The 27628-nt window shown below is 39.7% G+C and overlaps 1 protein-coding gene across 10 annotated transcripts; it reads left to right on the top strand.

Moving 5' to 3' along the window:
* Positions 1-614: 614 nt before the first annotated feature.
* Positions 615-27231, top strand: LOC103131188 (supervillin-like). Of its 10 annotated transcripts, none has more exons than XM_016666474.1 (34): positions 615-711; positions 4071-4129; positions 4225-4547; positions 7191-7346; positions 7454-7621; positions 9318-9349; positions 10363-10424; positions 11110-11255; positions 11879-12098; positions 13089-13552; positions 13652-13778; positions 14987-15028; positions 15113-15175; positions 15889-15963; positions 16050-16149; positions 16229-16297; positions 16386-16554; positions 18414-18580; positions 18656-18763; positions 18836-18972; positions 19884-20031; positions 20122-20267; positions 20915-21090; positions 22220-22364; positions 23114-23417; positions 23508-23659; positions 24049-24151; positions 24229-24436; positions 24515-24648; positions 24726-24881; positions 25700-25843; positions 25935-26047; positions 26465-26620; positions 26779-27231. In XM_016666474.1, the coding sequence occupies exons 3-34, from the start codon at positions 4267-4269 to the stop codon at positions 26866-26868; spliced, it is 4761 nt and encodes a 1586-aa protein (XP_016521960.1). In that variant the 5' UTR covers positions 615-711; positions 4071-4129; positions 4225-4266; the 3' UTR covers positions 26869-27231. The 10 variants fall into 10 exon arrangements, with proteins under 10 accessions (XP_016521960.1, XP_007542837.1, XP_007542838.1 ...); XM_007542775.2 differs by having other exon boundaries at positions 626-711; positions 4049-4129; XM_016666472.1 differs by lacking the exon at positions 615-711 and adding an exon at positions 2927-2956 and having other exon boundaries at positions 4049-4129; positions 18680-18763.
* The last annotated feature ends 397 nt before the right edge of the window (positions 27232-27628 follow it).

The raw sequence follows: 27628 nt of genomic DNA, 5'->3' as shown, positions 1-27628 counted from the left end.
GCATTTGTCTGTAGTACTTTAGTTAACTTCCTTTGTTTTCTTACATCTTTCTATTTTTTACAGGGATGATAGTGAAAGGCATTCATCTGAGGGTAACTGGTATGATTTTACTCTTTACATGTCTGCTAGCAAAGCAATAAAAAGTATCGTCATATCAGAACTCATTGCTTTTACAACAATTTGGCTCAAAATGATTATTAAATCCAAGCTAATTGGTCTGCTGTGTTCCTATCTTGTCACATACAAGTTGCATCTGTACAGTACACGAGTAAAAACACAATTTGTAAATAAGGAAAAATTTATAAATTTCATTATACCTCCTATGACGTCACTGCATTGAAGCTCGTTTTGGAGTGAGTAGATTTTATCGTGACAAAATAATGCAAAAAATAAAAACAAACACATGTCATTATATAGATGAGAAAATATGTTTAAATCGATTTTTAATGATGTGGCGGTAAACTTTGAATGGTAGCTTTAAGGGTTTATGGAAATATGAGAACGGCTCGAAGGGAGAGCCCGCAAACATTGACGTCCGGTCCCGGTAGGGGCGTCCCAGGGTTCGCCCGTCTATTTATACCTTCTCCCCTTAATACGGAGAGCCACCCCCAGCTGCGACTGTGACTACATTTGGAGCGACTCACCGCGGGGAAGGATCAGTGGGGAGGGACCGCCGGCCGGCTGGAACAAGGCTTACGGCGCGCATTCAGTGTAAGTAAACGTTTCTTTTCAGTAAGCACGAAGTAAAGTTTTATATCTAACTTTTTTGAGGACGCATTAAGAGTCCAGAACCAAGCAGCAGTTCGGAATGAACTTTGTAATTTTACCCTCAAGACAGTCGAGAGAAATGACCCACCTGTTGGTTTGACCTGCGGAAGTTTTCGACATTTTTATCTCGAGTAGCAAACGGTACGAAGCTGATGTTTACTAGCCTGTAACACAATTACGGGTAAGAGTTTCCCAAAAGTATTAGTACAAATTGCATATTTCTCTCCTGTTTTCTCCAAATGAATAAAGCTTAATTGAATATTTAATAAGTTTTGTGGTATTCATACATTACGCAAATGGAATAATTAGGAAGGTATTGTAAATAATCTCACCGTGTTGGAGAGTTAAAACTGAATATTTATCTCTACTTGATGCAGGAAGTTTTAAACATCATGCATAATGCAAAACCATTAATGCACTTAGTGGAGTGGAAGCAGATGGATCATAAGGTGGAGAGACAGCTCTTCCTGTCAGGCCTGCTGCCTGTGTTTATAACAGTACAGGGCCTATCTGTTAAGTGTTAATCTTACCTATGGATAGTGTAATAATGCAAGGCCGTGTTTGTGGTATGCAGGAATTTGTCCTTAAGTGACAGAGACCATTGGGAGCTTTGGTGCAGGTAACCCAGCAGGGTAGGTGTAATTGGTCAGAGGCTTATTGTTGGCCAGCCTTTTAATCTGGTCTGCTGCAGAAACCTTCTGATTCCCCTCTCACTTCAAATCATTTCAGGTTAACATCCATATTGAATTATTCTAACAGTGTTGTAATAAAAGATGGTGTTGTTTTTCTTTACTTTTGATAATTAGTTGAATATTTTGCTCCTGTCAATGTTCAGATCTCATTCTCTGCTGCTGGGTGTATTTCCAGCTTGTGTTGAAAGTGCTCCAGGATTAGAAGCCGGTGATCCCTGTTGAGCCTCGGCTGCATTCTCCTCTCTGCAGCTCACATGACTATTGCTCTCTGCAATCTCAATTCTTTCTTGTGTCTAGCCAAAGACGACCAAAGAGCACACATAATAATGATTTAAGGGGGAAAAAATAGATTTTTAAAATTGATTGAGGTCTTGTGTTAAGCACATGTTTACGTGTTGGCATGTGTTGATCTCTGCATCCACTACTAAGCTTATGTTCCCAGTAGCATGGAGCCATCTTGATATCTTAACAAGCTTATTCTGCTTTTACTTTCAGATAGAAAACAGTTTATTGTTGTCGATGCATGTACAGTTGAAACCAGACATTTGCATAGAATATTTTTAATTACGTACAAATAAATGAGTTTTAAACGTATCGAAAACCAAAAGCATAATATTTGGATCAAATTGAAAATTAAAAACTGAGCCAAAACTAGACCTGCCTATAAATGGGACAGTCATTACTCAGGTGGAAGAAATTAGACTTCTGGGAGTCTCTATGGGCAGCGGACTGGAGTGATCTAAGGATTGAACGCACTGTTACAGTTATGGGAAGTCAACTACGGTACTTGTTATGAAAATGTGTTTATTTATCATCTTTAAAATTAAACATTTTAAGATTGTCTTGTGTCACTTGTAATATTGCCTCATGATATGGTCCAGTGCTTCAGAAAAAAACATTTAATCGAACTACAATTAGTCCAAAACAGGGCAGCTCGTCTTCCTATCAGGATGCACAAATTTCTTCCACATGCTTTGCTAACCATATGGAGATAACAGCATTTGTATGTAGAAAGCCATAGCAGTATTAAGCTTCCTTATAACAGCTCATTTTTAACAGTTGACTTTCACCCCCCCCCTAAATTTAGTAGAAGTGCATTCTCTTATTTCTACTTTGGTCATAAAATCATCCTCAAAGTATATTAAAGCTTAAAGGTTTTTCTTGCGGGGAAAGTTTAAAGCTTTAGATTGTAGCATTGAGGCTCCTTTGAAGTAGGAGATCATATTTGGTTTGTTCAGATGAGTCAGGTCTGACCAGCTGTTGCAGACTCCTTGTTTAGTTAATCCGTATTCTTTTGCTTTTTTGCTGTATTTCAATCCACCAGCCTGTGGGCAGCAGATCAATCAATAAACTTAATATCTTTTAGAGTGGGACTTCTGCTGCCAGAACGTCCATTCAGCTTCACAGCAGATTAATCTGGTGCACAGCGTCTGTGACTCCTACCTCTTTGTTCTTCCTCCATTGTGCTTCCTGCTGTGGGAATGCTGACATCTACAGTTTAGTAAAGCACACAGACACACACACATACACACACACACATGGAAACACACATTTATTTTTCTGCATACAGTGCTGTGCAAAAGTCTTGATCCACATCTCATTTGTTTACGTTACGAAAGACTTTCATGCTATCCCAACTGGTAACGATCAATAGATCTCCACACTTTTTGGGGATTTTGCAAAGTTTTTTTTCCTAAGTTTATCACACTTTGTCATGATTCACAGTGATAGTTTTAAATATATACATCAATGATATTTAAAAATAGATTTCAGGTTTAGGTTTCCCTTGCAGACGAAAGGGACGTTCCTTGCTTGTTTGTGTCCATGTTGCTTGGGAACATATTATTTCATACAGGATGTTGCATGTGTGCTTAAACACATTTGAAAGCATATTTAATCAAGACAAAGCATTTATTTATTTTACATGACATCCTGTGTTTAAAGTGGTGATGCAGGTTGCTTAAGTTACTATTAGTTTTGCAGAAAAGATCACCAAACTTTGCAGACTGTGTGCCATGAGGCTAGCACCCCGAGTGGAGCTGAGGTGTTGAATTTCAGTGCAAGAGGAGATTCTTGACTCGGCAGGCTGGTGCCGATCATCTTACATGGAGGAGAGAAGGAGGAAAAGAGGTGAAACTAGATCAAGGATATTATGCAAAAACTGCAACTCTTGTATGTTTCCATTTAATCATTTTGCACACACATTTTTAATTGCCTCTTGCAGAGTAGGACTGTTCAAAAACAAACTCGTACTGTTCTTCATATTTTCTGTGCAGTAGCTACGCCTGTAGATTTGTTGTAGAGCTGTTCTTCAGTTCAATTGAGGGAATTTTGTAATGAAATTTGTATTTATTTTCTATTTGCATTTGTTCTAAAGTATTGTAAGTGAAATGTATTTAAAATGACTTCAACAAAATGATTAAAATATTTAAAACAAGACAACATGGAGAAAGCTGAAATGATTGGGAAAGTAAAACTTTGAAACGTTGCATTTGTATTTATCCAACTTTACTCTGATACCCCTTAATAAAATCCAGTATGTTTCTTGACCCTTTATTGTGCCACTTTTATTTTTTTTTATCTTCCAGGAGAAACATCTCACTTCCAAAGGCACTGATGGTCTCCAGCACCTGATAACCGATGAGCAAAGCAAAAAAAAAAGTCTTCAGGTCGGATGGAATCTGAATGCTGCAAAAATTCAAGCTCAAGCTGAAAAGCAGAGGACAAATTTCCCATCTACTTTTCCTTCCCCCATGCTCTGCAGTCATTTGAGAAACAGATAAACACCAGAATCAATCAGAGGGACATGGATGCATCAGAGAAGCTTGTTCTGGAGCCCAGAGCAGAGCGGATCGCCCGCTACAAGGCCGAGAGGAGGCGAGAGCTGGCCGAACGCTACGGAGACTTGGAGGAGCTTCCCTCTAAGTGGGTGAGACGGGATGGAAAGGAGCTGAGCAACCCAGCGACCTCAGCACGTGGCGGGGAGTTTAACTCAGACGACCTCGGTGAAAGAGTGAACGGCAGAACGCGAGACGTTACAAATGGAGTCAAGGCCGACGCTCCTGCAGAGCCAAACTACCTGAGAAGGTGAGTCCCGTCTGGAAGACAGATGATTATTTCTAAAATTCATGGTTCTTATCATAGATGAACACTTGTTAAAGAGACGTTGAGACAACATTTTTACACGGAGTAAAAACGTTGTCTCAAAGTTTTTACTCCATGTTTCGTCTCAGTCCAATTTTTGTCATCCATGTGGTTCACACATTTTCTTTATGCTCTGAAGATCTTGTCGTCTTGCTGGGCTGGAAATCCCTGGTCGATTTTAAAAGGTGCATTGTAATTATTAACCATAGCCATAATAGGATTTGTCATGGAAATTAAGATTTGTTACATTACTGAAAATGTCATAGGTGTATTTTTGTCTAAAAAGGAACGTATTATGCAAAACTCACATTCTACACTGTAAGTTTAGGTTTTTTGTCGTCTGGAGAATTAGTTGTTTGAAAAACCTCCAAAAAGTAACATCATAAATCAGCAGGAACTGCCCCGGAAGCTCAGCCCATTACCTAGCAACCCAAGCTGAGCTCCAGCACTTTTGGTCAGCTGGCTTTACCACTGTATAGGCAGTACAATGGCTGCTGCAGCAGTGTAAAAGACAAGTGTTTTGTTGTTGACTTACCATCCAGAAGCCACTTGCTGCATTCTTGGATGTTCAGGAGGCTCCACTTCTGCTTTTCAAAAGTATACGGTTGTATAATTGCGCATCTGTTTGCAGTCAATTTCACGTGCTAATGTAAACGTTGAGTTGGCGGTTGTTGTCAGCAGGAGCGTATTTGGATTTAAAGTGGCAAGATGCCCTCAAACTGCTGTTTCTGAAAGGAACGGAAGCATAAGAGGTCTCCATTAGACATATTTTAAGGAGGTAGTATCATTTAATTTCTATCCCACTCAAATAAAACTTGTTTCTTTCACACTAACAACAATCAGAACAGTCTTGGTGGGTTTGAGCTTTAAAGAAACTTAAAGAATTGCTGCAGCAGGAGGCAAATCATTTGTAAACATTTAAACATTTATTAGTAGGTCATCAAGCTGCATGAGTTCTGTTTTGGTTTTGATAAGTTGATTTATGACAACATTGTGTTTTTTTAAGGTATTTATACCCATTAATGTTTCAGCATTTTGCCACTTGTCTATTGACTTCGATTAGACCATTGTAACTTTAGTATCCTTAGATTTTTAACTTGGTGTTTGGTGTGTTAGACAAAATGTCATTTTGGTCTCATCTTCTTCCACATGTTGGCTAATATGTCGACAGATTCCTCCACCTCAATTGTTGATTTCTGCAAAAACCTTTTAAAAAAGTCTTTAAATACATCAAAGTTTGTGATTTTTAATGTGAATAAAGGCAGATGCATACCCGCAAGGTTCTGTATCTGTCACGTGGATTCCGGCTGCATGTTTATTTTCTTGTATCAGTTTGTAAGGGAGCAGGTGTGTTGACCTACGCTGGTGCAGCTTCTCAGTCGTCTGGGACGTGACAACCCCGAGTGCTTAAGAAGAAGGCAGCTGGACTTCTTGAAGAAGAAGTTCAGTTGTCTTCTTCTTAAGCACTTAAGTGTGTTGACCTAATTTCACCAGTCAACAATAAAAATACATCATATCTACATAACCAGGATGAAAGTGGAGAGAAAGAGAGATTTTTCTCATTTGTCTTTGTTTCCCTTTATAAGTTGGTTTGTAGTTATTTGAAATCCTGTCCACTCTGAATTTATCTGCTGAATTTGGAGCTTCATGTATGCAGTACCAATCTGTGTGAAATGTAGAAGCAGATTTATAAACTAGCTTCAGACACTTTATTTGAAGGGATGTGCATAAGACTGACATGACTGTCATAAACATGATGTGACTCCTGAACATGAATGTTTGACATTAAGTGTCATTTGGTAAATAATGACACTTTTTATGCAAGATTGCATTAGAGGTGTCATTATTTACCGAATAACACTTCATGACAGCACTCAAACATTCATGTTCATGTTCAGGTGTTACATCACATCTGCCATGCCAGTCGTACGTACACTCCAGTTTTCTGGTCGATCACAGATTACCGGTCTTCAAAAAGCCTGACCTGCCGATTCTGATTTTGTCTGAGATGTTGCTAAATATAGCAAGAAAGTTGTCGAATTGGCAACAGTGAGTGACTATCGTCAAATGCAAACGTGCAGACATGACCTGGTGGGCTGTTCTGTCAGTCAGACCTCTCTTACAGGAGAACAGAAGAGGACAGTGGTTGATTGTTAGACTTTCATGTAAGTACCGACGGACCACCGATCTACCAAATTTAAGGAAATAGGCACCAATAAACCTACAGGCCGATAAATAAGTCAGCATTACCTTTTTTATGCACTTATTAAAGCCTCCAAATGTGCAACAGGTTGAAGTTGCATTATGAATGTAAATATCCTAGCAGCCATTCGGTATTTCTCAGTCATTCAAACCGCTCACTCTCTTTTTTGCTGACTTCCTCAGTTGCTTTTGTCGCTAATTAAAACTGACAGCTCCGAATCTGATTTTTCTCTTGCTGCTGCTGTCCTGCCTTGACTCCTCATGTGATTTGAGAGGTTCTTCATTTATCCTTGAAGTTGCATCTTTCTCTGCAACACTTCAGCCCCTGATGGAAAACTGCAACTCTAAATTTCATTGCGTTTGCTGCATTTTCACTCACTTTAGCCAGAATTGCCAAGATTCTGCCAACGTCCCGAGTGAGGACGGGCTCCTTGTCCATCCAGGACCTGATGCCTCGCAACTCCACACTCGGGTGTCGGTGGGCCAGTTGAGGAGCTCCCTCCTCCAGCAGACAGAGGGCAGCGCAGGCCAGGAGAAACTGTAGGGTTGTCTTCATGTGCGTGATCCAAACCGTGTGACCTTCGTACGAGTGTTTACCGCCACCTTTGCTTTTCTTTTTCTGTTTTTTCTGTGTTTATGGAAACCAGTGGTCCCGATCCTGGCCACACCACATCCTCTCTGGACCTGGCGGCTGGTCCTGAGGGAGGCCGGCGGCGGGGCAGGCGCTACCTTCAGGGGTCAGCAGTGGGTCGGAAAACCAGCGAGCGCTTTAGGACACAGCCAATCACAGCCAACGAGATGGAGGAAAGCACCGGGTAGGAGCTGTTTCTCATATTTAGTAGCAACTCTGGTAAAATAAACCTTTAGATAAATTAATCTTTTCCAATAGTTTGATTTCATACTTAATATTTTAGAATTTAATTTGAGTTCAATCATGCAAGTGGGAAAAATGGAACTCCTGCTATTAATACTCAAAATTCCTCTATAACACTTTAAAAAGTTAAACAAAGTGGGGATCTTTAAGCTTTCATCTTTTCCAGTCAAAATGTTCTTGTTTTTTTAAATGCATGCATTCTAGTGATGTTGCAGTACTTATCCTCAATTGTGTTGGCATATTGCATATTGCCATTCATTGGTTTTCTGGAGTGTTTTGTTTCAGATCATGGTTCCAGTTAAGCTAGATCTGGACAATATAACAAAAAAACATATCACAGTATAAGGGTTTCATATCAGTCAATAATGATAATTATTGATCAGTTTCTTGTTTTAAATTTCTCAAATATTGCCAAACTGGTGACGTGACCTTTGCTGTTGTATCAAACTGTTCTTCTCATTTTCTCCCTTCACACCTCACCGTTGTGTTTTATTCAGTTAGCATGAAACTGCTGCTCTGTAAGTTACTCAACAGGTTGTTGCTAGGCAACCAAAGAGCGAGCGAGTTAGTTGAGGCCACCAAACCAACCTTGCTTTGCTAGTTGTGAGAGGTTGAGCAGTCAAACCCTTTCCTTTGCCTACATCTCCCAGAATGCTGTGCGGTTCTAAATTGAAGTTCAGCGAAATTACTGAAAATTCTATTTTACGTATATTCTGTTGATTATTTATGGCAGTATGTATTGCTGTTGATTTATTGCCCAGCCCTGAGTTAAAGCTCTACCAGCAGATATCAAGCTGGTGAGACCGAAAAGGTGTTTTTCCCAACATGTCTTTTAAACCGTCAGTTGTTATTGACGGAATAGTTGCTACGGAGACGTGGCCACTCCAAGGAGCTGCTCTTTGTTGCTCTCCTGCTGTTGGCTTTGGAGTTTTTTTTTTTTCCCTTTTTATTCATTCATACTCCAACTGTGAAGATGTGGGATTTCAGGTGAGAAATTGTTCATTTGTAGCCAGCTGTACATGTTGTCTCTCCCATTTTGAAGAGTTGCTAAGAGAAAGAACCTCAGTTTTGCATAATATTTATACACTAGGGGAACAGGAAATCATTGAAAACAAATTAGGAGTCAACAGAAACTTAATTAAATCAGCAGCTGTTTCTTATTAACTTGGATGTTTTCCCAGACGATATATTCAAATGTACTGAAATTAAATTCAGTTTTAATTTATTTAATAGCTCATTCAGATGGGTGCTAACAAATGGGGAGGTAAATGACTTTATTTTAAGCTATAAATTAACTGTTATTATTGAGATGTCACCCAATACTCAACTGTAACTGTTCTTAAGAAAACTTCGAGACGTTTTTCTTAGCTGAAAACATTTTTATTGGGTATTTCAATTTAAAAAGTAACCTTTCAACTGAGGCGTTAGAAACCTTTGGGTGGTTTGCATGAGTGTGTCCTTCATTCTGAGATCAACGGCGGCGTTTTATCAAGAATGCAAATTTTTCGCATTATCTTGATTCTCCGAATCCGCAAACAGAAGCACAAGGGCATCCACAGTTCATTTAAAGCTGGATCTGTGTGAGAACACTCTGAGCTCTTCATATTTATATTTAACACCATGGTCTCCTCTTCCAGGCTCTTGGATGCAGATGAAAATGACAAGAAAGGTAAAACTTTTATTTTAGTACATAGAAGGTTTAGTGACGCCAAGAATATTGTTTTCTTTGCATGCTCTGCAGGAGACATGTTTTGTATTTGTTCATCCATCTTGTCCAGTTATCTCTATAAATTCTTGTAACTGCCCAGGAAATAAACCAGGTTATATTTGGAGGCCCACTTTGTTTAATATGGTGAGAGATGATAGGTTTACGAGTGAGGAACAAAGTCACCTCTCCTCTTATTTGACCTCAGCAGAAAAAGATTATAAGTCAACACAAAGTGGTTTTAATGGTTTGTACAACAGTAGGTGCCTCTTATTGCACTTACAGTTTACAGAAAGGATTATTTCTCACTGTATTTGTCTAAACATGTATAAAAATAATGTTTTGTGACAAAACTATTCTAATAAATTTATGTACATGTACTTATACGTACTTATACATTTATTTTTAAAGAAGTAAGGGATAAATTATTAGTTGTTTGCTAAAGCTTTGAACAAATAAAAACCTAAAAATAAATGAGGTGTACATTTCTATTCAGTGCCAACCACCTTCATTTTCTGGAGCATGTCTCTTCTACTTTTGACATCTTGAAACTGAAATCTTTACAAAATAACTCGAGTTCAATCAGGCTGGATGAAGATCATCTGCAAACTTCGTTTCTTGCCACGTTTAGATAAGGTTTTATCTAAACATTGTAAAGGTAGCTTTAATGCTAGGTTCAGGGTTGAGACGGCTTGAAATATTATTATTATTTGAAATAATTATTTTATTAAATATTTCAACAATTTGAGAAATGAGAACTTAAAAAAATTAAAAGGTTATTTTTAATACTGAAGAAACTGAAGTTGAAATACCTTCAGATGAAACATAAATAACCATGAAGTGGTAAAATGTTAGTAATTACACTCCATTTATCTCAAGAAGAATAACCATTAGTGGGTCCATCTTTGTTAATATTTATTAATAATTTAAGTGTGTTGATTTGCAACATTTACATCTTTTCTTATTTCTTCTTCCAGCGGATGTGAAAACGGACGACAGAGCCAAAATGAGCGTGGCTGCCAAGATGTCTCTGTTTAGAGTAAGTCTGTGCTCTGAAACAAGAACCTCATTGCAAATCTTGACCTGTTTATTTCCTCAAGTAAGCGGCTTAAATGTGTCAAATACAGCAGAAATGTAGTTTTTGTTCTGGATAATTTGATGGTTAAAGTATCACTGAACATGCAGAACATCCAGGTGGAAACGTGGACCAGGCTTGATGTTCCTGTTGCACTCAGAAGCTGAAACGTTACGGTTTTATTTCCAATGACTCGGGTGAAAATGTGCCAGACACTGTAGTGCCATTAACAGCCAGCAGCTGTGGTAAAATTAGCCCGCTGCGCTGCAGAGACGGGCAGCGAGGAAACTGAAGCCTGCAGGTCTCTGGTTACACCGTGACCTGTTGGAAGTTAGCTGCCAAGATGCTTTATCCACTAGTTACAGTGCCGCTTCGCCTGCCTTCTTTCATCAGTACAAGACAGTGAGGTGCTCTGAGTCATCTCTCAGTAATTTAAATGTACAAACTAGCCTTGAACCTCTCACTAATGCCCCTTTGAATGATTATACAAAAGTTTTCCATGTTTGAAATCACCTATCAAAGAATGAAGGAAAGTTACAGTTTATAGCCTTTCTGCTAAATCCTTACATTAGGACCCACCTATGCGGAAGGTTTTGGATCATTTGATGCCTTGATGAGTTGATATTAATAAATTTTTTTGCTTCTTTAGGAACTGGAGAAGTCAGCTGCCTCCGACTCCTCAGCTTTGTTGAAGCCTCGCTCAGCCAACAGCTTACCTGAGCGGAGGGCGCGGCGTAACAACGACCTCCGCTTCCTCACTCAGCCAATCACCTGCGAGGAAATGGTTTCAATGAGGTGGGTGGAGATGAGCGAGATGTAGGAGCTTGTTTTAAGTCAACAATTCCTTAATATTGATTAAATTGGCAGATAATTTCCCTTTTAACAAAACATTTTCCCCATATTATCAGTGAAATAATCTGCCGGTGGAGCTAGTACTTTTTAAAATCAGTATTAAGGAATTATTTACTTAAAACAAGCTCCTATATCTTGCTGGAATGTTACTTGTAAGTTTGCACAGTAAACTAGACCAAAAATACTTGGTGAAATGTTGTATTTTTGCAGTGCAGAGCATCATGTATAAAATGTGTGTCAGATTTTACCATTCTTAGAGGTAAAATGTCTTATTTTTCCAGCTACGTTAAAAAATCCAGATGCAATTCTAGCTCATGCAATCAATCAAAGGTTACTTGGATAAAATTAAGCTGCAGATCTTTTTAGCTCTACAGTTGAATCACCAGCTGCTGAATGGAGTGTGGTGGACTCACTAAAAATAAACAACACTGAATGCGATAAAGGCAGTGGAGGAACATGGTGTGCTCACCAATGTGTTCTCAGTATTTTATAGGTCATGAAAAAAGAATAAATGTTCTGATGGCGCAGTTCTGCATGGTTGTAGCTTATTTTGTTGTGCTATGCAGAGCTCCTCCTGCAGCAGAGGTCCCGTCTGGACAGTCTGAGTCAGTGGAGGTCGGAGATGAGAGCTGCAGGATGAGCATGAGGGAGAAGCTGGCCCTCTTCAACAGGCTGTCCGTACCTGAAAAGAACGGCTCCGGTCCCGCCGACGGACCATCAGAGAGGCGGAAACAGAAAGGAGCCCGGTACCGCACCCAGCCCATCACCGTGGACGAAGTCAGTCTGGTGAGGAGAAAATGAGCCAAAGTTTAGTTTTAATGCTGAATTAATGGGTTTCGACATTTAATTTACGTTTGGGATCAATCAAATAGTTTTGAATTTGAATTTTGTATTTGGAAGTTTAACCCTTTGAAGACGAGGTCTATAAATGGCCATCCCGGCGCGCAGTCTCTCTTCTCAGTGCGTCAGCGCTCGCTATGAAGCCATGTAGCGATAGCTAGCAAAACTACTACTAACACTGCACACACCACGAACTCTAACAACACACTTACAGTCTAAAAAACCTAGTAAAATCCACAGCATGGCTGCGCCCGAGTCTCTTGCCATATCCAAGTCCCCCTCCCTCCCCCCGTCTCTCTCTGCGTGTCTCTGTTCTACCTAGCAACAGACCGTCAACACATTTTCATTGGTTGTTTCGAAATGTGGTACATTTAGACCCCACAAAATAAGGCGGAAATTATCAATCTTATTTCTGGCTTTATTTTGAAGTAAATAACCACAAAACCAATATAAAAACACCACTTTTATAAAGTTTGAAGTCCGTGCTGTCCAACAGAGTTGAAATGAAAACTCTGTATGCGTCCATGTTATTACGAACCCTTATAAATGCGTCACATGCTTGTACGCCGCACGGCGGGCAGCGACTACATAGGGTTAAGAAGAAAAACCTCAATGATCTCTGCGGAGCGTTACGGCTTTTACTTGATATATATATATGAAACCTTTTGGGCTTCAAATGTAATGGACACAGACAAAAGCAAAGGGAGAAAAGTGTGGAAAAGGTTTAAAAGGAAAGAATAAGTCTGCTTCTAACCCTGCAGAAAGAGAAAAAACAAAACCACAACAAACAACTCATGCAGATATTAAAACATGTATAACATCGTTGGAAAGTACAACAGTACATAGTAATTCGTATTTAATGGCAACCTATTGAGTGTGTACCTGAAAACACCTGTGTGTGTATTTTTATCTTTTTCCTGTCCCGTTGCACTTCAGCTTCAGAAAGGCCCCATCCAGCTTCCCGCCTTCAGTTTGTCCCCAAATCTGTACGACAGACAGCAGGCCTCGTCTGTTAACCTGAAACCCAGCGAGATGCGCCTCACACAACCGAAGTCCGAACTTTCAGAACCAGAACCAGCACAACGGGGCTTGCAGGATCACAACTCTGAGCCGTGCTTGAAGGGGATCCTGAAGAAGAGCCGCCCCGACGACTCGGAGGGGAGCGGGACCGACGGGCAGGAGCTACCGCCGCTCAACCAGCAGAATGGTGAAGACTGCACAGATCCGGAGATGTTTGGGAGGACAGAAGGACCCGAGAGGCCGGAGCCACACAGAGACACATCAGTCAGAGTAGCTCCATGGAGGCAGAGAGCTCGAAACAGGAGGGAGACCCCGATACAACTCCCATCTGATCTGGATTCACAGATCACTTCCTCTGTGGGAAACGGCTCTGATGCTGGGTCTGTACCATGAGCTCTCACTCTTTAATGGTTCTGATATGAAAACATAAAGAACAACTTTTGTAATATTTGTTTTTTTATTCTGTTTGATTTGTCCAGAACACAAGGTGAAGAGCAGAGTGTTGAGAGGCTTGAGGAAGAAGACAAACCCAAACAAAAAGCTTTGGTTTCCGTTGGAGTTTGTTCAGCGAATCCACAAGAAACACCAGAGTCACCGAGAGGAAAAGTAAGGAACAGACATGCATTTATGTCCCTGCAAACAATTAAAACTAATAAGTAATAACAAATAAATTAAAGACTTTTAGTTGTTTACATTTCTAAACATTTACTGAAGGCACATTGAAAAGTATAAAGTGTTTGTTAAAAACATATGTAGATTGAGGCACTTTATAAAAGCAGCATCCTTCAAATTATACATTTTTTCTCTTTTTTTTTACAGGATTTTGTGTCTGAGCAGCTTCCCTGCCTGCTATACTTTTCTGATTTTATTTTTCTTTAATTTATTAATTGCCTTCCAGTTTACAACTTCAAACCCATTTTTCTTGGTCATTCACAAAAGAAATCTGAAGAAAATACACAGTTGTTTTTGGCTGTAATGCAAAAAAATACAAGAAAAAAAGATGTAGTGTTATGGATATTTCTCAAAACACCATTATTTACCACATATAAAGCATTTAAGCTTAATGTACAACATCCAGCTCTGGAAAAAATTAAGATACCACTTAAAATGATCATTTTCTCTGATTTTTAACCTTTCTGGATATGTTTGAGTGAAATGAACATTGTTCTTTTATTCTAAATTTAATATTTATTTGCAGAAAATGAGAAATGGTCAAAATCATGAAAAGGTGCAGAGCTTTCAGACGTCAAATGAAGCAAAGAAAACAAGTTTATATTCATTTAGAAACAACAACACTAATGTTTTAACTCAGGAAGAGTTCAGAGATCAGTATTTGGTGGAAAAACCATGAGGGGTTCAGTCAGAGGTCTATTAATTTTTTTTTCCAGAGCCGTATGTTGCTTTTTGCATCCTGTACTTGCTGTGTTGGAGGTTAGAGGGTTCGCTCGTCCAGCTGGCTTTAGATTTTGAGACTGGACCCGCGGTTTGATTGGACCTTTGGCCGTGTCACTGAAACACGATCTAGCATCTCTCAGCACTCTGCATTTAGTATGTGCTTAATGTTTTGAGATCAGACTCATGTTACTGGGAAACGTATTCAGACCAGTTATGTGGTTTATAACAGTTGGTGGGAATCTGGAATGCAAACAGACATTTAATTATTTGGTAGTTAAATTTTAAGTTATGACCTAAAGATCTCCTCTGCAGCAACACACCCATGTTACATGTATATTTATTGTGTTTGATTTTGTTCCTCTTTTATTTTTGTGGTAATTTTTTACATAATTTTCCTCTCTTTTGTTTTTCTTTTCTAGAAGAAATCAGAAAGCCCTGTCCTTGAGACGCCTCAGTGCTGGGTAAAGCGAATCAAAGTCCCGTATCCTCATAAAATATAGTTTGAACCAAACATCTTTAGCCTTCTGCTGTTTCTTCTCTCCCAGGAACCTGTCTTTGCGTCTGTCTTTGCTATCAATACACCCCAATATATCATGTGTTTTAATCAGGTAACTGTGTGGCCTGCTGTATGGGACGTTAACTGCTGCTTGTCATGATTTGGAGTGTTCAGCATGCAGTGATAAGTTTTTGAAAGCACATTCAGAGAAATGTGATTGCTGCAGCTCAAGTGTGACATTTCACTCACTGTAACAACCAAACTTTTACTCCATTTTTTTGCACATTTTGCACGGTCCATCTGCTCCTTTTCTGCACAGGATGCAACAAGCAGCACGTCCAACAAAACAAGCAACTTCTTTTTCGTGCTCTCTCGATTTCTTTGATTCAGTAAGAAACAGTAAATGAGGAAGAGAGAAAAAGAACAGAAATTTTCCCCACCTCTAAAAAAAACTTCCTCTGTATTGCTGTTTTAGGAGAAGATGTTTCTTTGCGTGAAATTTGAGAATTAGTGGTTTGCTCACTTTTATTGCATGAGTTTGCCTCTTTGTCACCTAAGGTGCTATTTATTCATCCAGAGTTGTGCCTCTTTAACGGATTGTTTACGATCTTATTTCATCTTCATCGTTTCAGCTTTGCAGCTGGTTTGTAATCCTATAGTAGTACTACAAATACACTTTTTGTATACTGACTTACTCTTTGTAAATACTACATCCTTCTTTTATTTTAAATGTCCGTGAGTAACTTTAAGACGATTGACCACAAATGTCACTGGATGTCCATGTAATCATCTGTTCATTGTGTTTTCTTTTCTCTTCATCCTCAGACCGACATGTGCTTTGAGGCCCAGGAAGTCTCCTCTCCCACAAAGACCCCGATCCAACCGCAGTGGAGACAGAAGGTGTTATATGCTGTAACTTTTTCTATTTTCAGAATTTCTGAGAAGGTGATCTGTGTCTTCACACATGTGTTTGTGTTTCTACGTAGAGTAAAGAAGCTGAACCTGAGCTTCAGATGGAAGAAGGTGAAGAGAGTAAAACAGAGCAGCAAAGCAACAAGCAGGAAGCTGAGATGAACATCGAGAGAAGTGAGTTTTATTCCTCTGGATTTGATCTGGGTTTGTCTCTTTTATTTAACATTCCCGTGTTTGGAAACTTTGCATCAAGGATCTCCTGCTGAAACAGACAGTTGTGATATTTCCAACAGGAACATGGACTCCAGCGATGCTTCAACAGGTCGGCGCTGCATCAACTCTTCAAACTCAGAGTTTTTATTGAATGCTAAATTCTTTCCTTCGTCTCTCTTTGTCTGCTGCTTCTCCAGAGACCGTCCTGCACATTGACCCTCCTCATGAAGAGACGCCTGCTGATGGTTTGAAGATATCGGGCGGACTGCCGCCTCCTCCAGCTGGCGGCCCCACACCATGCGGCGATGTTGCTGCTACGGAGACGGATCAGGACCTCGCTATCCTCTGCCAAAGCAGCACGCCCATGTGAGTTTTGGTGATTACTCTACGTTATGGTTTAAGTAGAAGAAAAGCCTGGTTTATTTTTACCTGCTTCATTTTATTTTAATTTCTGAAAAGTATAAAGAAGTTTGGGTGAGATCATTGTGCATATTACGGATATGCTAACAAGTAATTGAATACTTTTCATGTATTTTAATGTAATTTATTCACATTAAATATCCTTAAAAACATGCTAAAGGTTAGATGAAAAGAAAATCTCGCTAGTTTGTGGCAGTAAGTTCCCTACTTTTTTAGATTTCTCCATGAAACCTCTAATTTACTCCAGTTATCCAGAATTATTCACTGCTAAAACACAAAATCTTCCCATGTATTTGTCATCTAGTTTCTAGTGCAAATGTCTTAACTAACTTAGAAGAAGTTTTCCAGCAAGATACATAAGCTTATTTTATTCCTTTTTGATAAAAATGTACTAATTTCACTGGGAGATTATTTGACTTGTCTCATGGGAAAAATGTCAAATTATAAGTGAAATAATCTGCCAGTTTTTTTTTTATCAATATTAATAAATTATTTACTTAAAAGCAGCTTCTATGTCTTGCTGAAAGTTACTTGTAAGTTAGTTTTGTCTTATTTCAAGTCTACTATAATATTTACACATGAAACTAGACCAAAAGTATTTGGTGAGATTTTGTGTTTTTGCAGTTTTGAGACTGGATTTGACTATTAGATCACAATTTAATGGTTAAAAAAATAATTTGTAAATAATTGTGGGGACATTTGTGATCAACTATTTATTTTATTTATGTTTATTTCTTTTATCAGCTAGTGGTTTGGATGTTTTCCAGCCTCTTGACAAGGATAGTCATCACAAAATATTAAAGCTTTATGGTAGATTAAAACAATACCACAAATAGTCTTGTGTTTTTGTTTTTGTTTTATTTTGCAACTGTTATGATCTAAAGCTAAATTGTGATGTAAATTACCCTAAACAGTAGGGCTGTAGTGATACAGTAATCTTACGATATGATACGATACACGATATTCTGTCCACAATATGATATATATTGCGATATTCATCAAACGATACAATTCAATACACTTTTGCGATTTTCTGAAAGATTTTAGAGGGACATAGTGATTTTGGTGATATTTTGTGACTGTTATAGAGTTGGATTGAATTAATTTAACTGAAAACTAATTAAAACACCAACCTGGCTCTGGTTGGACATGGACACAGACTTAAAGTCGACAGCTGGACAAAAAGAATCAAAGAAGTGGTGAGGAAACATGTTTCTTTTAATTGAAACAGTACAAACTGTAGCTTACATGGATTTATAAAGTAAATAAAGTGCACCAAGCACCCTGCTCTGAATAGTTTGATACCTTTTTAACCTTGACACTTAACATCTGAAGGAATCACTCTAAGCCTGATGACCTAATCACTCTCCCGGCGAAGCAAGCAGTGAGTGAGCAAGATGACAGTTGGATGTTACGATACTTGCGGATGAATATCAATTTTTTTCTAGGAAAGAAAACATCGATATATATCGCGATATCGATATTATCCTACAGCCCTACTAAACAGAGCATTTGCCTCTGAAAAGTGAAGAATTGGATACAAGCATGAAACACGAAGGAGAAAAACTAATAAAATTATATTATTGATCCCTATGCACTGAACAATTTCCCTTTAATGAAGTCAGCATTAAAGATTTTGCAAATCTGTTTTTGCTGTGAGAGCGACATCTGCTGGTTACTTCTAGACATGTTCAGACAAATCAAGATAACTGAAGAACAACCAGTGTTACTTATTTAAGCCAAACTAACTTTGGTTATTTGGTTGAAAACTCTGAGGTTTTATTGTTGGTTGCATTTGTGTGCAGACTCAGCTCAGCGGTCACAGAGCACAGACGGGCGGTTCGTCCGTCCCGTCGGACTCAGGGCTCCAGAAACCCGCTGAGGGCTCTGGCGGCCAGAGAGGACATCAGGCAGGACTACATGGGGGAAAGGGACAACAGTGCTGCAGAGGAGAGGGACCAAGCAGAAAAAAGTGAGTTAATTTTCTCATTTACTTTCGTTTATTTCACTCAGCTGCTTCATGTCGTTTAATCCTGTCTGTCCACAGATTGTAAAAACTCTTCCTCACCAGATTCACATCCTGCCACATCCTCAGAGAAGGAGATGAGCAAGTCTTTCCCTCCGTTCAGCAACCTGATGCTCATTCACATCAAAGGTAATTAAATATTTTAGTGATTTGTTTGCTTATTTTGCCGTCTATTTAACCATCCACACTGGGCTTTGGCAGGGAGGCGCCAGGTCCAGGTACGTGTGGTCGAACCCTCGGTCCGATCGCTGAACAGCGGAGACTGCTTCCTGCTCGTCGATCCCAATCATTGCATCCTGTGGAGTGGAGAGTTTGCCAACAAGGAGGAGAGAGCCAAGGTACCCAAAGGACAAATTTGGGGCTGAAACAATTCATCAGATTAATTGATTATTGAATCAACTAATTTAGTAATTGATTCATCATTAACTGGACTCTAAAAAGAGCCAGTTGCTGAAAGAACAACATAATCAGAACAATAAATAAACCAGAAATGTAAAAAATATATATAATATACATTTTGCAAGTATCTTAGTTTTAGCTTCATTCAGTTCAAATTCTGTGAAAAAATAAAATAAAATCTTCTGTCAAGCACCTTTTGAGTCCAATTATTAATCAGTTACTGGTAGATGACAAATCAACAGATCAGTTTTACATTGTATTGATGTTAGTCAAGCAGAAAGAGCAGAGGGTTTCACATGTTGATGTTTTTAGCTGCAGAAGCATCCTTTGCTCCTTTTACTTAAGGAATGCGTTTCAGGCAACATTTTTAAAAAATAATCAACTTATTTGTTTATTTAATGTCTTTTTAGGCAGTTTGAGCGTCAAAAATAACATTCAAGTCAATTATTTCAGGTTATACTTTATTTAAAAAAGTGATTCAATAACGGAAAACAACAATTATGATGAAATGGTAACTATTAAAACAATTTTGAGATCTTCTTTGTTTTCTTTCTCTTCTTCCCTCCAACTGTCTGAGGCCCCCACAGCGCCCCCACTGGCTTAAATTACACTTTAAACTGGTCTCTAGTTCATTTTATGGGGAAATTCAACAGAAATATAAGCCATCCAAATTCTGAGACTATCTACTGGTACGTTTGCTCCTTGAAACTGTTCACGGTGTTTGATGCGTTCAGTTTGTCGTCTGTGATCTCGGACTCTCAGGAAGTCCAGTTAGTGTTTTCTTTTTATTCTTATTTTTGCAAGGCCTTCTCTGTTTTCTCGTGCAACTGCAAACTGTTTTTGTTTTCAGGCTCTTGAGCTGGCCGCCTTCATCCAGAGCCGAAGGGAGCTCGGCTGTCGCGCCTCCCAGGTTGTCCACCTGGAGGAAGGGCTGAACACTGACGGCCCTGAAGCTGCAGACTTCTGGAGTCTTCTTGGAGGAAGAAAACAGTACAGAGGTTGGATTGGAATCTCACACGTGGTTTCCAGCAGGAAACAAAAGCTAGTTTGGTTGTCTCATGCAGGAATTTGCTCGTTCCCTCCCACAGCTGCTGGTGCTCCAGAGGAGGATGAGCTGTTTGAACAAGGCGTAGTGGAGTCCAACTGTGTGTACAGCCTAATGGAGGACAGACTGGTGCCTCATGAACAGGCCTGGGCCTCCATCCCCAGCACCGCCCTGCTGGACTCCTCAGAGGTCTCAGTAAACTTCCATTGTCTGGATACTTTCATTTACATTTACTTGAGTTACTTCTTGAGGAAAAACATACTTGTAGTGGTATTTTTACTGCACTGTATATTAATTATACTTTTACTTGAGTGATATTATGAACTGCTACGACTGGATACTCTATTCAGTGCAGAAAGAATAAACATATTTTAATAAAAAAATATGTGAAACACAGAAACAAACATAAAGTTTATGTCAAAGTGAGAATACTTGTTATTACACCAGTTTAATTCTAAAGTTATTTTCTATCTGCTGAGCCTATCGGGTCATTTTGAGTTTAGAAAGATACAGTAAACAATATTTATTGTCACTGGAAGTACATGCCTCTGTTCAAACATACACATTACCTACTATAAGTATTAATTTTATATAAAGTTAAAAGAAAATTTGTGTGTAAAAGTGTTTCTTCTACTTATTTATAGTGTTTCCAAAATTTATTTTAATCTTTAAAAAACCTGAATTTGCGCATACCATTTTTTTTTTTTACCAACTATGTTTTTGCTACTTTTTTTTTAAGAAATCAGCTTTTCTCTTTTAGATGAGTAAAAATATTTTGAGTACAATTTTTGTCTACTCTGCCCACCTCCGGTCATCCGGTGCTCTGTTGCTTCCAGGTCCTGGTGTTTGATTTTGGCAGCGAGGTGTATCTGTGGCATGGACGCGATGTTTCACCCAGCAGGAGGAACGTTGCTCTCCAGCTGACTCACCAGGTGTGGGTTGGAGAGTACGACTACTGCAACTGTCGAGTCAACCCACTGGATCCCACTCAGTGCAACCCCAGCGTTCAGCCGTACGTCCAGACGTTACATATTATAAACCACTGGCAGACATGCAGTCCTTCAAACTGCAAGATACAATAATCTGTTCAGTGACACTGAGAGGCAGACTGCAAAAACACTCAATTTTACAAAGTATTTTTGTGTAGTTTCTGTTGCAAATATGTCATTGCACTTGAAATAAGATAAAACTAACTTTCATGACGCTTGTTTTAAGTCAATATTTCCTTTATGTTGATGAAAAAGTACAAATTCCACTAGTGCCGTTACCTAGCAACCACAACTAAGCCCAGCCCGTTACCTAGCAACCCAGTTCAAGTTCCACCTGCAGATTCCTTTCACTTTTAGCAATACATTATTTCTCTGTCATATATATACAGCTCTGGAAAAAATTAAGAGACCACTTAAAATGATCAGTTTCTCTGATTTTACTCTTTATATGTATGTGTTTGAGTAAAATGAACATTGTTCTTTTATTCTATGAACTACTGAGAACATGTCTCCGAAATTCCAAGCAAAAATTTATGTATTTGCAGATGATGAGAAATGGTCAAAATAAGGAAAAAGATGCAGAGCTTTCAGACCTCAAGTAATGCAAATAAAATAAGTTCATTTTCATTTAGAAACAACAACACTGATGTTTTGATTGAGGAAGAGTTCAGAAATCAATATTTGGTGGAAAAACCAGGAGGTTTTCAATGTTGTTCAGTTCAGTACCTAGATAAAACCGAAGCACTTGTGTATTTATTTTGTATTGTGAATGAAACATGATGTGTTAAATATGATTCAATCTTAAAGACAAAGATCAATGTTCATAAAAATATGGGGAGCAATAGTAATCTGGTTGCATTGGTAATACACACCATCATCTTCTGATTTAAATTCAGTCCTATTGGGGAACAAGTCATGCACAGAAACAATGATGCAGTTTTAATATAAAAAAACTAGGGGAAAAAAAACACATACTGGTTACAACTTCATTTTCAAACTGCTGACTTCAGCATCCCCAGCCTTGCTGGGAGCTGTGTTTTACAGAATGGATTTTCTGTAAGTCAAGCCTGTTGGACTCTGCTTCAGATTCAGCTTCTGTAACGACTGCATTAATGTTCATGGGGGTCTTATGATGATGGGGTTTGTGCTCAGGAGGGGAGAGGGCCGTCCCAGCTGGGCCCTGCTCGCCGTGGTTACCGAGGACAACGAGACGGCGCTGTTCAGGGAGAAGTTCCTGAGCCCGATGTGTGGAAGCGACGACGCGGCGGAGGTCGATTCAGAGGGGAATGCAATGCAGGTTAATCTCACAGTTCAGTGGTTTTATACTCTGATCTCACTCGTACTCTCTAATAACACCAATACAGCCAAAATGGTATTCTCTCTCTCTCTTTTTTTTTTGTAATATGACTTTCTGTCTTATTTCAAAGGGATAGTATAATGTAAAACATACTTTTTTGAGCTTTACATCATGTTAAAATGTTATTACCTCGTCAAAAACACACTTAGAGTCTTGCCTTAATTCTTTCATTCATGTTTGAGAAATAGTTTAATCTCCATGGCAACCATTCAGCTGTGCAAAATGTCTGGGTGGACCTAGCCCTGCCTTCAAGGCTTCAGAGCTTCAGAGCAGTTCTCCCCAGCAACTTCCCCACTCAGCTCCTTCAGACTAGCCAGCAGCAATTAGCAAACACCTGGTTGAACTGCTGAGCTCATTATTGGAACTACTTCTCAGTGTAACACTGGTAAAAATGTTGTTGAAGGGTTAATAGAGGAGCCGTGTTGTTATGATTTCTTGAAGGTGGATTTTCAGAAAGAGCAGGAGTTTGTTAAAGAGACAGTGATCCAATTTCAAGGTGTTAAATTACAAAGTGAAATTTCTTTTAAGCCATATTTGATATATTCAGCATTTTTATAACAACTTAAATTGACAATGTTCTTGATTGTGTTATAAAGAGGCTATAAACTAGCCTGTAATACACAAAATACTACCCATTTAAAATGAAAAAATATTACAAATTAGTAACAGGTTTCATATTAATTTTACAGTCCCTCCCTGTTGAACCACCATCATCGGACGTCCTGACTCCCTGCGACATTAAAGCTCTGGCATCCGGCGGGCTGCTGGAAGGAGACGCCTCAGTCCGGACTGTTCTGTCCGGCGTTGATGTTCATCGAGGACGGGGTGTCATCACCCTGGAAGAAGGCCGTGCGATGGAGCTGAGGACCGTTTCCGTGGATACCTGGCACGTCCTGGAGTTTGACGACAGTGAAATTCAAGTGGAGAGCACGGGGCAGCTTCACGAAGGAGATTCCTACGTGATCCGCTGGACATACAGCATCACTGCGTTTGGTCAGTGACTACTGATGATGAAAGGTTGTAATAACAAGCAAACATTATGATGTTTTTTCTCACCTTAATGTTTCGTTTTGTTCATTGTAGACAACAGGAGTAGCCAGGATGAGTGTGGGAATGTTTCCAAACCACAGGAGAACACGGCATTCTTCCTGTGGCGAGGACGGCATTCCAGTGTCAGCGGACGGGACACGGCAGCTTTTCTATCCATCGGGATGAACAACCAGGAAGACTCACAAGTATGGATGACTTCTGCACTTTAAATGTCCAGAGTATGAACCTAAGAAGCTGTAGAAATCTGGTTCTGTAACGCAAAAGTAGAAACCAGGGTAAATTCATGGATATTTTTAAAGATCCTAGAATCACCCAGTACAGTCAAAATATCTCAGCCAATTAATGTTTGGGGGATTTTATAGAGTTTATAGAGAAGGAAGCATGTGTATGGTGTAAATATGTAAGTACAGGTAGCTTTTCAAAATAGTGTCAGTGTTTGCCGTGTTCTTAATTAACATACATAATATTTACTCAAAAATCTTCACCACAGGATTGATTCTGCTCATTTTCAGCCATAAATGTCTGAAGTTATGTTTTGTATTGTTTAATACCGATTTGTGCTTTGTTTCTGTAGCTGGTTGTTCCTCAGGGTAAGGAACCCCCCTGCTTCCTGCAGCTTTTCCAGGGAGGTCTGGTCATTCACAAGGGAAAGCGAGAGGAACCCACCTCCACTGCAGGTGGAGTAAAATCTGCTTACACTTTTTTCCCTGTTTCATATTTTTTTTAACTGAAATAACATTTGTTTTTCTCACAGCAGACTGGCGTCTGTTTTGCGTGCGTGGGGAGCTCCCAGAGGAGGCTTTGCTGCTGGAGGGGGATTGCTGCTGTTCCAGCCTGAGGTCGAGGGGCTCATTCGTCCTGCTGAACAGCCAGCAGGGGGTGCTGTATCTCTGGACCGGCTGTAAAGCCCACAGCAGCACCCGAGAAGTTAGTAAGAGGGCAGTGGAGCGTCTCATTGAAATGTAAAGCATGAGTCTAGTTTTCTGTCTGAGTGCAGCATTTGTTTCCAGCTTTCTGTTTTTGAGTTTGGTGTTTTTCAGGAGTCCGTCAGAACTGGGTCTCTGCAGAAGCAACCCTGTGACGGTGCATTTTGTAGAGGAAGGTTCAGAGCCCTCAGACTTCTGGACCGCTTTGGGCCAGATGGACAGAAAGGCCTATGACTGCATGCTGCAAGGTGCAACATGATGCACATTTTAGTTTTTTATCATTAAGACTACAGTAAGAGACCACATTTCTGTTCTCTTCTTGCAGATCCTGGAAAGTACAACTTCACTCCCCGCCTTTTCCATCTGAGTGCCTCTTCTGGCAGATTTGAAGCGGAGGAGCTCCGGAGTCCGATCCGGCTGCCAGGGGTCGTGATGGCGATGCCCTTTGTCCAGGAAAGCCTGTACTCTGTTCCTCAACCAGGTGAAAAAATATGGAAAGATTTCAAGCACATTAAGCTGTAAATAATTTAAAATATATAGAAATAATTAAAACTCTACATTTTTGTACGCCAAACATCCTATAGAAACATCAAGGATAGATTCACACCAGGAAAATCCTTTGGTCCGAACCGAAAGCTGACTGTATTTTTCTCGTTTGGTGCAGTTTGCTTTCACATTTTTGCAAGTGGACTATAATTTGTGAACAGCGCCACGCCAGTGACGTTCATCTCTCCCATTTGGCAAAAATTATGGGGGTGGGACAAAACACAGACTCTGAAAAACAAACATGGAAGTCCAGTTTTCTGCATTTGTGCTGTTATTATATCTGCAAAGCAGTTTTGAATGTTGAGCGCAGCTCATTAAACACAAGTTTCACGATGGGATATTTCTAATTTTGGAACAGCATCAGCAAATACCCTGACCCACAATATGCTGGCAGCAGCATCACTAAGCAGAAAGATTAGGTACAATTTCATCACAGTCAGTACATGCAGTAGTAGCGTTAGCAACAATGAAGGGCTCATTTTTACCATAATGCCCGGCAACGGTGGCTCATGAAGTCCAGTCGGACGTTTATTTCCTGTAGTTGTTTTGCATCGAGGCTGGTCTGCATTTACAGCCGAAGCGAACCGTACCAGAGTTAGTTTGGAAGCGGAGCGAGATCACCTGAAAAAAGCTGAAGAAAAAGTCCAGATCAACCAAGGAAACAAACTCTGATCCATTTAAAACGGACCAAATGTGTCAGGTGTAGTCTTTACTCCACGTTATCGTTTGATTTCCTCTGCCTTCTGTCATCAGCCTTATTCCTGCTTGACAACCGGTTAGAGGTCTACCTGTGGCAGAGAGGTCAGCCTGAGCAAACGGGGAGCTCTGCTGCAGCCTGGAGCCTCTGGCACAGCGAGAGAAAGTGTGCCATGCAGACGGTTCTGCAGTACTGCAAAGGTCAGGGGAATTACTTTCATGGCTAATTGCCTTAGAAATGAAAGTGTTTTCTCTGTGTTTAATATCCTCTCATGCATCCACTCTGAACCAGAGATAAACCCAAGAAGGCCCCCACAGGCTTACCTCATCTTTGAGGGATCAGAGCCTCTCACCTTCACTAATGTCTTCCCCCGCTGGGAGAGGAACCATGGACCTCTCACACAGGTATGCATGATTAGTATTTCCTGCCAGAAAGTAGGCTAGATGTTGTGTTGCATATTTATTTGAGCTTCTACTCACTATGACCTCTGGGAGAAGTGACTCAACTGTTTCACATGTTTATGGAAGCAAATTCTGCAGCTTTCTGGAGAGCTGCTCCTCACCAATAACTGCTGTGAACAAAATCTCTGATGAAATTCTCCTCTTTCGTTCTTACGTAAAGGAATCAACCGTCAACTTATTTTTGAAATATCTCCAGGTGCTTGCTTAGGATAAAAGGAACAAATTGAAATAAAAGCAGAACTTTAGAACTAGTATCGTTTTTTAATTTTAAATTAAATGGGCTTTTTTAAATAATTGCTCTGGTACAGTCTCCATTTTGCTATCACCCAGTGTCACTTTCTTCATGTCGATGTGAATTAGAGGGACTCGGGGGAAGTGAAGCTGACCTTGGTGCAGGACGCCCTGGCCCAGCTCATGAAGGCCCAGTACCCTGTGGAAGAGCTGCTGCAGAGCCCCTTACCTGCAGGCGTGGACCCGCAGCACCTGGAGGTCTACCTGTCTGACCAGGACTTCCAGGTAACCTGAAAGCTACTGCAGTAGCATCTTTCAACCAGCAGAGTGCAGTGTTCACCTGAAATAAATGCCTCTTCTTATAGGAGGATCATAATCCACAGAACTTTATTAACATTTGTTGTTGGTTTTATAAACTAACCTCTACATTGCTTCTATTTCAGGCTGTTTTGGAAATGAAGCGGGATGAATATGCCTCCCTTCCCAGCTGGGAGCAAACTGATCTGAAGAAAAGCAAAGGGTTGTTTTATTAGACAACCGCATCGAGTGAAAGGCGAGCGGCGATTCTGCACCTGGGACTTCTGCCTTTAATAAGAACGGAAGGTGAAGCTGGGATAGCGCCATTTTTATTGCACAGAAGACTGCTCCGAGCGTAATAAACAGAGAAAGAAAAATCACTTTATTTATGTCAAAATAATATGAGTGTGTGAACATTTAACTGGAAAACGATTTTTCTAAAGTAACCACATGGTTCCTATAGGACATTTTGTTTCTGTACAAGTTAGTGAAAAATAAAAGTCAATGGCATAAGCAAGAAACATCAAATGAAAATGGGGAAAACAAAGTATATATTTTAAAATGGATCAGTGCATGTCAATGCATATAAACATGGAAACAAAAAAGAAAAGAAGAAATTTCTACGTCTTCTTTCACTACAAGAAAACATCTGTGTGTTTTGGATTCTTGCTTTTCTTTTATAAACCGAGCAGAAAACATTTCCTCTATTCTCACAATTTCTGATTGTCATTCAGCTGTTATTTTCATGCCAGGACTTTGCGTACAAAGCGACATGGACTGTAACTGAGGCCAGTGTGTTCACATAGTCTGTGGGTAATGCCTTATTACAGCTCCTTGGGGATTCACTATTAGCTATGCATGAAGGAGCAGGTAGACATGCTCCAATAACATCCCGCCGGCCCAAAGAGACAAGCCAATTCTGTTTCAATCAACAAATGTCCTCATGACACACCAGCACAGCGTTGTAAAAACGTGCCCTTAAAATCTTTTGTATCT

The sequence above is a fragment of the Poecilia formosa genome, unplaced genomic scaffold, assembly GCF_000485575.1.
Source record: "Poecilia formosa unplaced genomic scaffold, Poecilia_formosa-5.1.2 Scaffold728, whole genome shotgun sequence".
Lineage (NCBI taxonomy): Eukaryota > Metazoa > Chordata > Actinopteri > Cyprinodontiformes > Poeciliidae > Poecilia > Poecilia formosa.
This window is presented reverse-complemented; position numbering and strand designations above follow the sequence as displayed.